This window comes from Peromyscus leucopus, chromosome 20, assembly GCF_004664715.2.
Source record: "Peromyscus leucopus breed LL Stock chromosome 20, UCI_PerLeu_2.1, whole genome shotgun sequence".
Classification (NCBI taxonomy): Eukaryota; Metazoa; Chordata; class Mammalia; order Rodentia; family Cricetidae; genus Peromyscus; species Peromyscus leucopus.
The window spans coordinates 42,527,238-42,544,121 of record NC_051080.1 but is presented as its reverse complement, the minus strand read 5'-3'; the positions used below and the strand labels follow the sequence as shown (position 1 = coordinate 42,544,121).

Sequence of the window (16,884 nt, the reverse complement as noted above, 5' to 3'; positions counted from 1 at the left end):
GGCAACTGAAAGCTTTGGAAGGATGGAGAGTCAGTGTTCTTTGGGGATGTGGCTAGTGGTGGGTTGACCATGCTCCAGGGTATAGCCTCATACCCAAGAGCATTTTGGCAACATGAGTTGCACTTGATGGTTTTAGAAAGAGGAGAAGACCAGCATTTGCATGGAGACTGAAGGGGATAGATCTTGGAGGACTGGGAGAAGGGGTGAATATATATTATACATACATATATTAAATACATTGTACAACATTCTCAAAGAACTAATAAAATGCAAAAAAAGAAAAAAAATGAAAAAACAAAACAAAACAAAACAAAAACATGAAACCCAAACAGCCGCTCAGATATGCCTGAATATCCAAAGATGCATCTCAACCCTCCTCTGGTTCTCTGCTGCATTTTCCTGTGGTATTTGTCGCTGACCTTTTTTCTTATGCTGCCTCCTGTTTTCTGTCAAATTATGCCTTTCTCTGTACCTAGAACATAAGCTCAGGCATTTATGTTTGATGCGATTATGTAAGCATAGGTAAGTCATTGGACATTGGTGATTAAGTCACATGTCATAAGATGGGCTGAGAATCCAACCCTCTGATAGCATGGTTGTTTCCTCTGGTGACCATTTCCTATTAATTGTTCAGGGTTCCACCAAAAGTCATTTTCATTAGTATGAAAGAGTTATATTATGAATTAAAAAAGAGGAGCCAGAGATATACCATAGTTCAGTTGGTAGAGTGCTTGTGCTTATGTATGAAGCCCTGGGTGCAGCCATGAGTCCTTGAAGGCCCAGCACTCGGGAGGTCCATGCAGCAGACCAGAGGTTCAGGTCATCTGCAGCTCGATAGCAAGCTTTGAGCTACCTTGAGTTTCATGAGTCAGTGTCTCTGTCTCTGTCTCTGTCTCTCGTGTGTGTGTGCGTGTGTGTGTGTGTGTGTGTGTGTGTCCATGTGTCCCCTTTCATCTCTTTTGTTCAGCAAATTACAAGGGATTTAGAAATTCTTTTCTAATAATAGGAACCTAGAAAGAAAAGCAAATTTTACTTATTGTTATTTCAGAATATCATGCTACACTCTAGGATTTTTTAAAAAGGTGAAAAACATATTATAGTGGCTCAAAGGGAAATGTTGACTTCTGGTCAAGGTGATTCTTGGGATATGCATTTTTACTTTATGAGAGTCATAGATAATTGTGAAGAAATTTAATATTCCATTCTTCAGTAAAGTATGTAATAATAAAATGACAGTATTATGTGGCGGGCAGGAATTTTGTGATTTATTAGTCTTGATCTTTTTTGTAGGGGTTTAATGACTGTTAGAAAGAAGCCCTTGTGCCAGGTGGTGGTGGCGCAGCCGTTAATCCTGGCACTCAGAAGGCAGGGGCAGGCGGATCTCTGAGTTCGAGGCCAGCCTGGGCTAGAGAGCCAGATGTAGGACAGCCAGGGCTACACAGAGAAGCCTTGTTTTGAAAAACAAACAACAAAAACAACAACAAGAAAGAAAGAATGGACGTGTTACTAATGTTGTCCTCTGTGATTTTATCTGATATGGCATTTCATCACAATTTTAAAAATATTCCTTTCCAGTTGACAGAAGATGAAATTGCAACTATTCTAAAATCTACATTGAAAGGATTAGAATATTTGCATTTTATGAGGAAAATACACAGAGATATAAAAGCTGGGAATATTCTCCTCAATACAGAAGGACATGCAAAGCTTGCAGATTTTGGAGTGGCTGGCCAATTAACAGTAAGTTGACTTTAATAATTTGGATATATTTTTGACTGTTTTCAGACTTGATTTTGACTAAACTGATATTCAGAAAGTATGGAAGGATAACTTCGTTATTCTTATGGAGAAGAAGCCATGTTTGAGTCTATTTATGGTGTTAGGGTCAGTAGATAATAAAAGACATTTTATCACCAAAATGCTCAAGTTTATGAAAGAGAAACAATATTGAGTCTTGGTGTACTGGTTTTCATTGCTTTTGTTGTTGTTATACTATTTCAATGACTATCTCTAGTGAGATGATGAAGAGTTAAAAGCTCTTGGTCATTTTACAGTTAAAGGTTCCTACAGTATGTCATGCTATAACTAGTTGAAACATTTGGAAAATAGTTAATTTTTAATAGAATCTATGTTAATTGGGATCACACGTTGGTACACCTGTCTCCTTTGTGTTTTGTGTAGTATTTATTCTTATGTAATATTATTGCAGGACACAATGGCCAAACGCAATACTGTGATAGGAACCCCATTTTGGATGGCTCCTGAGGTAATTCAAGAAATAGGTTACAACTGTGTGGCTGACATCTGGTCCCTTGGCATCACTTCTATAGAGATGGCGGAAGGGAAACCCCCTTATGCTGACATACATCCAATGAGGGTAAGGAGATGGTGTTCTGCGGAAAGCATTGATTTTGAGTCTTGCAGGTTTGTAATGGTAGCAAACACAAAGCAAATGCATTCTTTAGATTCTGTGCAGAAGGAATAGACTGTTAAAAATGAGTAACTGTTACTTTTCTACTTTATTTCACTATATAATTACTTGGAAGACAAGAACTCTGAGGGCCATTTATCTCCCATAAGCACTATTTCTTCCATCCCAAATAATGCCCACAAGATCCTTGCTTTTCGGTAGAGAAATGTATTGTTTCTTTGTTCTTTAGCTCATTACTTTGCAAAGGCTGCTGGAAAGGATTTAAGAAATCTCCCCCACTTTCCCACACAGTCCTCAGTTCCTCCCTTTCTGTGCCTTTCCTTCCTTCTGTGTTATTTAAGCTGATATGAAAAAGTCCCAGTGGGCTGGAGAATGGCTCTGTGGTTAAGAGCACTGCTGCTCTTCCAGAGGACCCGGGTTCAATTCCCAGCACCCACGTGGAGGCTCACAGCTGTCTGTAACTGCATTCATGGGTTCCGTCATCTTCTGACCTCTGTGTCCACCAGGCATAGATGTGATTACACAGACAGGCGTGTAGGAAAAAACCCAAGCATGTAAAATAAACATTTGGAAGTCCTCATGTTCAGTGTTGCTAACTATCTGTAAGGGAGCTAGGTATATTTCTTTAGTTGATTGATTATTTAAAAATACACTTTTTTTTCTTTTGCTCACCATTACCTGCCTCCATGAAGTCCTCCCTATGATAATCTTTGCATTTGAAGTATATTATATACTGTGTATATTCAAGTCTCGCTTGCTGTGCTGTAGGATTTGTAATGACACAGTTTTTAAATCACAGTAACATGTGACTCGAGCATGGCTGTGTACTTTCCTCTTTGTAAATGCTTATTGCCATCTAGTGGCTTCAGTTTCCCTAGGAAGGCTGTAGGAGTGAAGGAGGGAGGGTGTGTATGTGTCACAGAAAAGACAGGGTGACTTGGCGAGGCAAGCAAAGCAAATGGAGGAAGAAAGAAGAGGATGCTTTCCAATATCTAATGAGGAGTACATTGGAATTATGTTTAACATTACAAGGATACAGATAAATACAGTATTGCAAATATGTATAAATCTATATGCCATATTGAGGCACATTACCAGACAGCTTATTTTAGTGGTACGGTTGTATTCCGTTTGTGGTTTGCAGTTCCTCCACAGGATCAGATAAGTTCTAGAGGTGAGTCTTACATTAAAACTACTCTGTTTCTACCCATTGTGAATCTTTTCCAAACAAATGGTTCAGCACATTAAAAGTCCCTCAGCCAGATTGAAAAGATTGTAGTATGTGGCTCTTGCTTTAATGATTTTAAAACTCACTTGAGTTTGAATTCATAGTTATAAATTGTAAAAATGTATTAGAATATAGTATTTCGTTTGGGGGGGCACCCAGGTAGGGGGATCAGGATCTGTCCCTGGTGCATGGGCAGGCTTCTGGGTATCCGGTGCCTGTGGTGTGACGCCTTGCACAGCCTTGGTGCAGTGGGAAGGGGCTTGGACCTGCCTAGGCTCAGTGAGCTGGGCTCTGCTGACTCCCCATGGGAGACCTCAATTTGGGGAGATGTGGGGATGCGGGGTGGCTTGGGAAAGAGGGCTGGGGGATGGGAGGAGGGAGAAGGAGGGATCTGTGGATAACATGAGTAGAAAATTTCTTAATAAAGAAAAATAAAATAAAATAAAAAAATAAACACAGCTGAAAAAAACATAGTATTTCTCTTTTTAAAATATCTAGATGTGCTGTATATATTGCAAACTTCTTCCTAGGATGCCTTGGTCTCTCTCTTTTTTTTTAATCATCATTTTAAGTCCTGCCAGGTTTTGAAGTCCCAACTCAGGTTTTATTTGTTTGTTTGTTTGTTTAATATGTATTGCATTTTGCCTGAGTGTATGTTTGGTGTGTGCCTGGTGTTCAGGCTAGAAAAGGGCATCAGGTCCTCTGAGACTAGAGGTATAGATGGTTGTGAGCTGCCATGTTGGTGATGGGAACCAAACCTGGAAGAGCAGCCAGTACTTATCCATTTCTTCATCTGCTCAGATTGTACTTAGATGTATGGGACTTCCTTGACCACAGTCTGTACAGACTTCTGTTTTTCTCCTAATTTGCATACAGAACACAATTGACTCTGGATTTTGGATGGTTGCCTTATGCATTTGAGAATGTAATGTGGTTATAGGATGCTTTGTAAATGGTGTTGGATCTTCCTGTGTTGTGAGCTATTTTACAGCCTGAGTGCTAAAGCGCGGTGTTGGGAAACAGCGAGGCATGTAGGAGATTGACATCCGGAACCAAGTCCTCAGCTGAAAGGCCTCTCACTTTCCTTGAAATGGTCATGCTTACTTGGGTTTTGGTTTTCCATTAGGTCCTTAGAAAACAGTTGTCTTTGGTTTGCTTGTGACTCAGTGCTTTTCCTTAGCTAATCATAGCCTAACTCTGTGCTTTATGCTTATTGCATTTGTCACACAGAATATGAAACTATGGTGTCTAGGGTATGTAGTTAATAAAACTAATAACAAAATAATAAAATAGTAACCTGTACAGTCTCATCCAGTTATCAGTGGTTTTTTTTTTTTTTTTTTTTTTTTTTTTTGTGTGTGTGTGTGTGTGTTGAGGGGTGTTTAAGATAAAAGAGCCTTCTGAGAGTGAAAAAAAAAAGGCCCTAACTAGAATTGGACAGCGAAAAAATGTATTTGAAAGTGTTATTATATCACTAGATAGTTCAGATAACCTTTAAGGAAAGGGTTACATTATTTGTTAATATGACTTAACCTGTCAGTAGCATAATCAGAATTTGAACTCAGGGATTGAACTTAGGTCATTAGGCTAGGCTGCAAATGCCCTTAACAGCTTAGCCATCTTGTTGCCCCCAGCCATTCTTAATAGGCGTCTGGCCCTGCCAACCACATGTAATAAGAACCCTACTTAATAGTGGTGCTGACTTCCAAGACTGATGTGAGATTAGGCTTTTGTTGTCATTTGCTTAGATATATCATGTTTTTTCCATGCCTTATAGTGTGATGTGACTGATATTTAAGAATTTTGAGACCTGAGTCAGTTTTTTGTCTGTGAATTAGTGGTAATGGCTCCATTGTACTTCATAGAGTTGTTTAAGTTCAATGAGGTATCCGGGAAATGCACTTAAACATAAAAGAAAATAGAATTGTTAACATTTTGTAGTTACTTTTCAGTTTTTGTAAATGATTCAGGTTCTTAAAAATTCCTATTTAACGCTAGTCACCATCGTTCTTAGGGAGCTTTTGCTGTGGGAAAACAAGCACCTCTTTATTCAGCTGACTGTGGTGTCTGTCCAGGAGGACAGTGAATGGATCGGGACCCTACGTGGTACCCAAGGCCTTACTCTGCTCACACGACTTCTGCACATGCTGCTGGAAGCAGTATGGAATCAGTGGGCCATGCAGACAGAGATACGTTTTCTCCCCTTTCTAATGGTGATGAATGGAGTTTGTTTGTTTTTAAATATGGGTTTCTGTGTATGAGTGCACGTTGTGTGTGTGTGTGTGTGTGTGTGTGTGTGTGTGTGTGTGTCTGCGTGTGTGCGCGCGTGCGTGTGCAAACTAACATACCAGAGGATAATGTTAGGTGCTAGTTCTTGCCTTCTGTCCTGTTTGAGGAGTCTCTTGTTCTCAACTGCTTACCCCAAGCTAATTGGCCTTTGGACTCCCAGGGATTCTCTTGTCTCTGCTCCTCATCCCCCTGTAAAGTGCTCTGGTTACAAGTGGCTCTTACTGTGTCTGGCTTTAATGGGTTCTGGGGGCGTGGTGGTGTCTAAATTCAGGTCCTCATGCTTGTGTGGCAAGTGTCTTGCCCGTCTCCCTAGCCCCCAGGGTTTTCTTTTTCCTCGACTTTTCACTTTTACCTGCTGTCTAGCCCAGTGATAGAAACCATGCCTGATCACAGAAGTGTAAAATGAGCTTTTCCTACCGCAGAGAATTCAATCAACTGGGCCCCTGAGAGTGCCCTTCAATACTGGTGTTTGGTAGGATGTGCATTTTTGTAAGATAGGTTTTTAAAGTAACTTTTTGTTACATATATTGATTTGTCTGTGTTGGGGACACAATTCATGTATAGAAGTCAGGACAATGTGGCTCTCTCTTTTCACCATGTGGCACTCAAGGATTAACTCAGGTTGTTAGGCGTGACAGCAGGTGTCTTTTCCTATTGAGTGATCTCACTGACCCAGTTTATACTTTTGATCAAATGAAAATAGGGGCTTCAGGAAGCAAGGACTCCTTTATCCAGAGTGATTGAGAATTGTGTGCTCAACAGTAAGAATATCATGACCCTCACAGAAATTTATGGTTTTTTTTCACTATTTGCTTTATCACAGTATACAATAATTCTGCATTTTAGTCTGAAATACACACACACACACACACACACACACACACACACACACACACTTCATATTGTATGGACATGGCATCCATATCTTCTTGTATTATTATTATTATTAGGTTAATATTAATATTATTAGGTTAACCCAGCTGCTCAAAACTGTTTCCTTGTCTTGCTGGGTGTGGTGGACACCTTTAATCCCAGCACTTTGAAAGCAGAGGAGAGTAGAGATCGAGGCCAGCCTGGTCTGTATGCTGAGATTTGCCTCAAAAAACAAAACAAAACAACCCTTTCTCTAAATTCTTCTATCATATTATATGAATAATGTATGTAACAGCACTTTTTAATGAGGCATTTGTCTTATATTTTCTGTTAGAGCTTAGTTTTAAAGGAAATGAGCTTCATATTTATTTTGAATTGAAGCTGGCAGAATGACCTATATATAAAAGTATTCAGTAAATATTTTTGTTAAGTGAATGTGAGCTAAGTTCTCTTTCTATCTGGAAGATACTTCTGTGATGTTAGTATTGAAATCTGGTGAGCTCAGACTCTTCTTTTTTACAATAATAAATGTTTTACCTAAAACTTAGGGCCAGGGAAATGAACAAAAACTTGAGTGTAAATGCTAATAAAGGACAGCTCGAAACACCCATCTTTCCTTGTATCCTGCCTTCCAGCCTTTTATTTAACAAAGTTTATTTACATTTTAAATTGATGTTATTCATTGTTTTTTGAGTACTTTGGACCCCGTCTCCTTACTGAGGGACTCGGAAGGAAAAGTATTGCCGTGCTCTAGTCTGATTTCTGGACACAGCAGCATTGGTTTGTGAAGGAATAGAATTGTTAGACCTTATGGCAGTTTGTTTGAAAAGCAAGTGTGTGGCATTAGTGTGTTCATCGTTACAGATACTCTTTTGTTCTCACTTTGTTCTAGTCACTATTGAGGATAGAGAACTTAGGTAGCAGTTATTGCAGAAAACACACAAGTCAGTGGAATTGTGGCTTGGAGATTGGTATGCTGACAAGTGTTGACTGTAATCTCAAGTGTACCACACTCAGAAATCCGTAATAGTTTTGGTAAGAAGTAGACTTTCTATCAAGTTTGACTTTTGAAATTATGCTTATACAGACACACAAAAATGACAATAGATGAGACATAGTTCAAATAAGTTCATCTTAAAACTAAATGTCCCCAGAAAGGTTGTTTACTAGCTGAAGAACCACACGTATTAATTATGTTAGTTCAGATTATGTGTATTGGTACTTAGTTTTCAGTGTAACTTTTACATGAATAGAACTCTCTTCATTACAGATGGGCTCATGTAAATAGTGTAATTACAAGAAGTTGAGTTATGAAGTGAAAGGCAAGGAATGCATGATAAAGGTGACTTTGTAAACCTCACAGTGACTTGTAAACTACAAGTCATCATTTTCATTGGAAGGCTTATGAATCTTTCAAATTCTGTAATCAAATAAATGATACTAAAGAAAGAAGTAATTTAACATAACAATGTGGCCTATACTAAACATATGTTCCTGTTAATAAGTTACATTATGATCTTTCAGGACTTGTGTTTAGTTAGTACATTTTGATTCATTTGATACCTCAGTTTTTCTTAATTTTTATTAGCAAGTTGTTACAGTGGTTAACAAGAAATACACAGATTTAAGTTGCAATCGTTTTCCCAGGGTTATATGATCCAACTTCACAAGCGTCTTGAACATATGTAGATGCTTTTCTACTTTGCTTTAGCTGTGACATACAATTGATAGAGGCAAGCATGAAAGCTTGGGCAAATTTTCCTTGCTTTTTCTGGATCTTGCTCAGGTTCTGTGGTATTTATGTAAAGAACAATTTCGTTACTGGGGAATGCATGTTGAAATTACCATGTGCACTGTTTTGCTGTAGGCCTGTTGGCACTGCCACAAAGGTAATGCTCTGCCAGTAGGCCGTTTCCTTGTCGGCTGCACTTACAGTTTAATAGAAATATTACATGACTTTTTAAACAAGTGTTTTGGCAGGGAGGAAATGGCAGATTCCATACAAACAAGCATAGCTTCCTTTTCTTAACCACACTACAGCTACTCAAGAAATTGTAGTTGGTTTCAAGTTTGGGAGTTTAGGGGTAGAATGGGGAGTCAGGTTGAAACAGAAATGACATTGATATTTACTATGAAATAGTCATGTATTTTTACTGCTGGATTTTATTACTGTTTAGTTTTAGTCAGTGACAACTAATATATTTCTGCATCACAGCTCAGATAATTTTAATGCAATTTAGGAATAACTGGGTTTTCATTGGTTGAAAAGGCCACGACCACAGATAGGTCCTAGATGCTAACACTGCTTTTTAAAGTTTTCTTCCTTACACTTTTGGCCTTGCTATGTGATTGGCCCTTCATGACTTTGCCTAAGCAATACCTTTTTTTTTTTTTTTTTTTTTTTTTTTTTTTTTTTTAAGTAAGCTGTGATTTTGTCTTGATGAGCGGCCTTAATAGCTTGAGAGCATAGTATGAGAATTGGGAGGTTTGTTCGCATAGACGTCAAACCTGATGTGGCTTCTGCCACATCTTTTGGTCAGTTTGCTTTGGGTCTCTGTTACTCATTTTGAAGAGTCATATTTATACTTTTTATTTGGAAGTTGCTCCATCCTATTCCTCTTTTACTTAGTCCGCTGGCCCTTAAAACGATTGCAGCTTTGATAAAACTGCCATCTTCAGTTGTAAAGGATTCATACTTTTGGAATTGCCTATAGGGAAGAAATTGTGCTTTACTTTTTGACGTGTCTGCGGCCACATTCTTTTTCTAGTGTAGAGCTCACTTTTCTTTTGTAGGGAAGAGGGATGATTTATACTCTACTCCTTTCCTTTTCTTATTGTTTCTGACCTCTCCGCCAACCACCTGGCAGCTGGAGAGCGTTACACTGCTTGCGGCGTGGTGGAGACTGGCACTGGGTGTGTTCTTACAGCCATCATAGCACCGGCTTTTGTTTTTCCCCATGTTTCAGTTTGTTGGTAATGGACATATGGACATCATATGTTCCGTGGAATACTGTACGAAGCCAATTTGAACTGTTTCCATTTGCCTCAAGTCCAATCATGGTATTTATTTTTCCATGGCACTTACCCAGATTATCCATACCTCCTGCTTAGCTTGTGTCTCTGCTACCATGGACTGTGTTTCATCTGATTGCCTCTAGTTTCTCACAGTATGTAATTGCCTTTTTCCCATAACTCCCTTTTCATAGCACTGATTGATGTTTATAAACGAGCCCAAGATCTTTTAGATAACAGATATTCAGGTGCATACTACATGATACTCAGTTTACTTTTGTTTACATACAAGGAGAGTTTTATATCCATTCTTCTTGACTGGAACTGAATATTCTAGTGAAAAAATTTAGGAGATTGACTTATGGTTTTAGACCAGTATTGCTTACTTAGTATCCATACTAATATGTAACAGTAATATGATATCAGAGTCCATTTGGTATATCAAGTCAAGTTATAATTTTATTCCTATGTTTTGAAGGTGAAATCCTCAAGTTCTTTTGTAGGCCTGAGGAAAGTGACTATCATATTGTTTCTTGTAGTTCTCTGGCCTTGCATTTCTAATTACTACTTTGCAGACAGTGAATATAGGAGTTGCAATACTCTTAGGTCATTCAGTGAAGCACTGGTATTGTTACTGGGAAGCTGTAGCTTTAAGCTTGTGGGTCAACTGGCAGAATTCATTTTTTATTCATTGAGCCAATAATTACTGGGTACCCACTATCTACTGGGGACTGTTCACATCCTGGGGATACAGAAGTAGAAGAAAAACATGAACATTTCTCTATTGGGTTTTATATACTGAAGGGGAAAGAGAATGTAGAAGAGAAATACAGCTTTTATATTACATGGTAATAAATACAAACAAAGCCAGGGGACGAACTAGGAGATGGTGAGAGCCACATCGGGTTTGTGTGTTGTGTTTTAGTCAGCCCTTCATCTAGAAAGTGGTACTCGACTAAAAACCTGAGGAAATTTAGGCTGAGTCTAGAATACTTAAGGAAGAAGTTAACATTTATATTTAGTTGTGCTGAAGTGGGGGTGTTAAAGGTTAAAAATCAATGCTCAGAATTTTCTTCTGAATGAGCTGCCATCTGAGTAGAGGAGGGACAGAATGTAGCCTGATCGGTGCTAAGATAGACCCCTTAGGAGGTTTTTCCTCAGAAAGGGACGGTGGCTAGATGATAAGAATGGCAATAGCAACAAGATAGCGAGTGGTGGATTCTGTTAGATCTATAGTTAAAGTGGGTTAGCTGAATTTGTAGATAAATCATGTACATTACACAGAGGTGATTTCAAAAGTCACTCTGATCTGCTTTGGAAGATGGTTGTTTCTACTCTATCAGTTAAAGTTTGGAGGGCCAAAAGTGAGTGGAATATTGTTTGTTTTTGTAGGAAACACAATTACTATTTTAATATGTTTGTTGTACAAAGGAAAGAAAGGTGTAAAGGAAGAAAGCAAAGCATAAAGATGAAAATAAAAATTGCCAGTACTTGTACAACTAAGAGATTTGTAATTGTCATTTGATACATGGTCTTCCTGTTTGCTTTGTGTATATAACACAAGAACATGCTGGGTTTTTAAAAGCATTTGTTAGTCAAAGGTGGAATAATGAGATTATATTGTCTCCTTATATCGTCTTCTCATTTAACACTATATCTTGACTACTTCTCAATATCCTTTTGACTCAAGCAAGGTATGGTCATGATGCATGCTTATAATCGCAGCTCTTGGAAGGCTGAAGGAGGAAGAGGGCAAGTTCAGGGCCACCCTGGGGTACATTGCAAGATTCTGTCTCAGTAGACAAATAATTTGAAAGTAAATACATTTTAATACAAATTTTGAGTGTAAATAAATGTTTATGAAATATTGTTTCAACTTTCAAGACTCATTTGTCCATTAATTATAAGTTACATTTTTTAAATTTGTTTTTTTGAGATAGGGTTTCTCTGTGTATCCCTGGCTGTCCTCAGACTCACTCTGTAGACCAGACTGGCCCAGAACTCAGAGATCCACCTGCCTCTGCCTCCTGAGTGCTGTGCGTGTGGCACCACACCTGGCAATAAGTTTTACTTTTTTTTTTTTTTTTGAGACAGGGTTTCTCTGTGTAGCTTTGTGCCTTTCCTGGAACTCGCTTTGGAGACCAGGCTGGCCTCGAACTTAGAGATCTGCCTGTCTCTGCCTCCCGAGTGCTGGGATTAAAGGCGCGCCACCACCGCCCGCAATAAGTTTTACTTTTAAAGACCGTATTCTGATGCAACCTTTAGGTTAAGGCACATCAGTTCTGCATGATTTTAATTTTCATTTCTTTTCCACACTATTATTTCTACATAAGATTTTAAGAACTCTACTGAGAGAGTTATCTTCTAGCCTTAAGAAACTCATTTTTACTGCAGATAATACATTGTATCTTTAACTTTGTATCAGTAGGCAGTCTTAACCAGCTGAATGATTGCATCAAGTCTAAATAATCAACCATATCAGAAACATGCAATTAATAATGAACAGATTGTTAGATACTTCCTCCTAGCAGGCCAGACATTTTAGAAAGAAAACACTCTGAATATTTTCTTCATTTAAAATGTATTTAACCTGCCAAAAAATACAAATGTGGTTTTCTTAACCTTGAGTACTGGTATATACACATGCATTTGGGAAGTATTCTGCTGTTACCAACCTCCTGGTCACTGGGGAGGTAGAGCTGCTTCTCACTCCCTGGCTGTTATTACTGTTTGCTACCCCTCTTGCTGCTGACATTCTGAGTTCTAAAACGCCCTGTCCCATCTCAAGAAGGAGAGTTCTGGACATTTCCTGGGAGGGGACAGAGGGTGGAAGAAGTGTAGGGAGAAGTTGCCCACATCTAGCGATTTGGAGGAGATGTACGACTGGAAGCCAAAGAAGGAGGAATTGGGAGAATCTGTGCTTTAGACAAGGGAAAGACGTAAGGAGAAGTAGTTGATGGCCCTTCAGCAGTGTGTGGCTCTTTTGTTTTTGTTTTGGTGACATGAACAGATCATCAGATTTAAGGCCGCGATTGGCTTTTAGGAGTATGGTTTAGCAATAGATAGTATGGGGTAGAAATAAATTCCTGAGACATCAAGAAAGTAATGGGCAGGAAAATGGAAGCAACAGGAGTAGACTTATCTGATGTGTTTGGCAGCCAAGGAGAAGAGGAAAGTTAGAAGAAAAATTGAAAGGTGTCAGAATCCATGGAAGGTTTAGTAGGATGAGGAGACTTCATCTGACTTTAGAATTATAGGAAGGACCCAGGGCAGAGAACTTAAGATAAGAGTAACTAAGTAAGTAAATAGGCCAGTAACTAAGCACAGCCCCAGTTAGGCAAAATGGAGTGTAAGTCTAGTTATCAAGCAAGGGAAATAGATGGAAAGTATGTTTATAAAATGCTCATGCCTGAATACCCAGTGTGTATTTTCATTACTTCCCTCTTCGGAAGCAATATAAAGTATTTTATATGGCTACCAGTCTTAGGCAGGGCTGATAGGCTGACAGAAATAATTTTCTAAGCCAACTGGTTTATGAATCCTGGTTAGCATTAGTGCTGGTGTAGTTGCTTACAAATTGTTCACCAGCCTTTTAGCAACCATACCATGACCAGCTCAGTGCAGACCAAAACTCATGATTGAATAACTTTAACCAAATTTTAAGAGTTGTGAAATATACACAAAATTTCATCTTTTAAAAACTAGTGTGTGTGTGTGTGTGTGTGTGTGTGTGTGTGTGTGTGTGTGTGTGTTCCTGTATGCATGTGCATACAGGTGTGCATGCCAGCATGTGTAGGTGTTCCTTTATACAAGCATGTACAGGTATTCATGCTAATGCGTGTGGGTGTAGCGGCCAAAGGTTGAAGTCTGATACTGCCTTCTATCCTTTTCTACTCTAGATTTTGAGATGGAGTCTCTTGTGATCCTGAAGATTTCTGTTTCAGCTAGGCTGGCTGGCTAGTGAGCTGCTGGGATCTGCCTGAGCTGGGGTTACAGGTGTATACCAGCTTGCCTGGCTTTCTTATAGGGGGTGCTGGAGATCTGAACTCAGGTCCTCAGGCTGGGACAGCGAAGGATTTTACTCAGGAGCTATCTTCCCAGCTCCACTTTTTTATTGTTCTGGACTCAGCACTATTGTTCACCTGAACTTCTTATCATCCCCATCTCAACTTCATAACTTAAATAACTTCCTGCTACTTTGTTCATCTGACATTAAGTAGCCACCATTCTCTATACGTTTGACTATTCTCGGTACCTTATATAAGTAAACTTATACAATATATGTCCATTTTTATAGGATGGGGTGTTCTGGATTCTTTTGCATAGACTGGTGTTTTGTAGGCTTGTCCCTATTGTTCCATATATTGGAATTTTGTTTTTTTAATTAACTAGTATTGTCCCACCCTCCCCATCTCTCTGTGTGTGCATGTGTGTGTTTATCCATTCCTTTGTTGGTACACACTTGCATTGTTATTATTCATAATAATTTTTATTATTGTGAGTAATGCTGCCACAGACAAGAGAGTGCAGATGTCTCTTTGAGTATTTTGAGTGTCTCTTTTCATTCTTCTGGGTATGAGCCCCAAAGTGGAATTCCTGGATGGTATGGCGAATGTGTTAGGATTTTTGAGGGACCACTATAATTTTTCCATAGCTCACCAACCTCTCCTGTTGTATTAGAGGCACAGGAAAAGAGGGCATATAGAACATATTGTTGTTTTCAAGGACGTATAGACACAATATCTTCCTGTACTTGTAGCTCCATTCAGAGGCAGGAGAATTGAGTTTAAGGCCAGCCTGACAATACAGAGAAACTGCATTACAAAAGAAAACAAAGCCAGATTTACAGACTCATGAGGTAAAAGAAAACCCTTGTGCGTCTTTGAGTGAGTCATTTCTGTGATCGGGAAGCTGGTTCACTTGTGCAGAGGAACAGAGGTCATGGCTACTCTTTACTGTGATAATCCTCAGAAGTTACATTTCTCTCTCACAGATCACAGTGCAAGGCTAAGAACATTTTGGAATGTATGATAGAGAATTTGTTAAATGTTTTGTTTTCCACAAACCAAATAGTTCATTTAACTATCTTTATTCATATAGCATTTATGTATATTTTCCCTTGTTAAACATTTATTTTAAGTTGGTTGACTTAAATCTATGTGTTTGAATCAGTATAAGTTAATGTGTCGTGCCCATTCTTTGACTGACTTCAATATGCAAATTTAGAGCTTATTCAATAATTTAGTATAATATTAAAATTAACAGCAGCTTTCTTTTTTGTTATTCACAAATGTGCATTTGGAATATATTGTTTCAAGCAGATCTGTTATAACACATTTAATGCAGTATTAGAATCATCATCATTGTAATTGAGAAAACAAAAGAACCACCTCTTCATACCAGTAAAATGTATATGAAGCAGTGAAATGGAAAATATGAATTATTTTCTTGCTTTTTGGGTATTTCATGGTTTTTATTTTGAACTTTAGTCGGAAGTGTCTCATAATTTCTTTTAATCTGTTTTGTTTGGGGAAAAGTGTTTTCAGACCTTATCTTTTGACCGCCATGTATGGGAACTAATTGTGATGTTTTATTTAGTAACACATTCCTGTAAACCACAGGCCAAATGTTTTAGCTTTTGGTATATGGATTCCTGTTTGTTTATTTGGTTGTTTTTTTTTTCTCTATCTCTTTTTTTTTTACCTTAAAGAAGGAGAAAATTAATCCTCTCCTCTGACAGTGAACATTTAGTGTTATAGTTTTATGATTCTTTAAAATTTGCTTGCCCTAGGCTAACTCAGTTCTTCTCATTTTTGACATTGAAGTATCTGGAAAGATTGAAGTCATAAAACTGAATGTCTGGGTTGTAAGAAAGTTTAGAGGCTATAAATAAAATATGTAGCACTAAACATTAACCACAGAGTTACTTCTGTTAGTGTTGATATTTTTGAAGCTAGATACTACTACAAATCCATAATGTGTCTCCCTTAAAAGAAGCATGTAAAAATGGTATCCTTATTTTAACACCTCTGAAACATTTCACAATAATTATAAGCATTCTTGGTGAAAAGCTTAGACTTCTATGAAGTGTTTTAAAATGTGTCCCTGGCCTGGTGGTGGTGGTGGTGGTGCATGCCTTTTCCCAGCACTCAGGAGACAGAGGCAGATGGATCTCTGTGAGTTCTATGTCAGCCTAATCTACACAGAGAGTTCAAGGACAGCCAGAGCTACACAGAGAAATCCTGTCTCGAAAAACCAACCAACCAATATAACAAACAAACAAAAAGATGTCCCCCAATTCTCCTAAGCAATAATAACTTGATGGTCAGAATGTGCCAAAATTGGGCGTTTCCCCAGAATTCTCTCTGAATTATCGTATTGCCACATAATTTAAATCACCCCTTGCTCTTAAAATATTTGGTGTGGGAGTAAAGCTGGGAGTGGGAGAGGTGGTCCTCCCAAGGAATCGCAGACCAGTTGGCTGTCCAGTGCCACCAGCCCAGAAAACAAACATAGAAGTAGCAGTATATGGTCTCAACAGATTATATTTAGGAATATATATATATATATATATATATATATATATATAAATGTACACACACACAAGTACTTATATTATTTACTAATAATTGATGAAAAAGACAATGAATTTGAACAAGAATAGAGAGGTGTACATGGCGGATTTAGAGGGAAGAAGGGGAGAAATCTGGTAATTAAAATACAATTTCAAAAATAAATGAAAAATTATATGGCTTCGATAATAGAAAAGACTACTTTTTATTTGTTGAAGAAATTGTTTTTAAAACCTTTGGAGGGAAAGAATTTATTTCAGGTTTGGTGAGATGGGTCATCAAATAAAAGTGCTTGTGCTCGAGGCAGTCAATAAGTTCCTTTTCTAGAGCCTACATGTGCTCAAGCATGGCGATAAGTTCCTTTTCTAGAGCCCACATGTGCTCAAGCATGGCGATAAGTTCCTTTTCTAGAGCCCACATGTGCTCAAGCATGGCGATAAGTTCCTTCCCTAGAGCCTGTATGGAATCAGAGACTCAAG

At 38.3% G+C, this 16,884-nt stretch overlaps 1 protein-coding gene across 3 annotated transcripts in view; it reads left to right on the top strand.

Annotated features, from left to right (window-relative positions):
- Stk3 (serine/threonine kinase 3) overlaps positions 1-16,884 on the top strand; it is a 255,299-nt gene that overhangs the window by 78,515 nt on the left and 159,900 nt on the right. For 2 of the 3 annotated variants that reach the window (XM_028884469.2, XM_028884472.2), the window contains 2 exons: positions 1,576-1,740; positions 2,210-2,377. The exons of the other annotated variant lie outside the window; for it this stretch is intronic. In XM_028884469.2, coding sequence (XP_028740302.1) covers positions 1,576-1,740; positions 2,210-2,377 — 333 coding nt within the window. The remainder of the gene's footprint in view (positions 1-1,575; positions 1,741-2,209; positions 2,378-16,884) is intronic. 3 annotated transcript variants of the gene reach the window in all.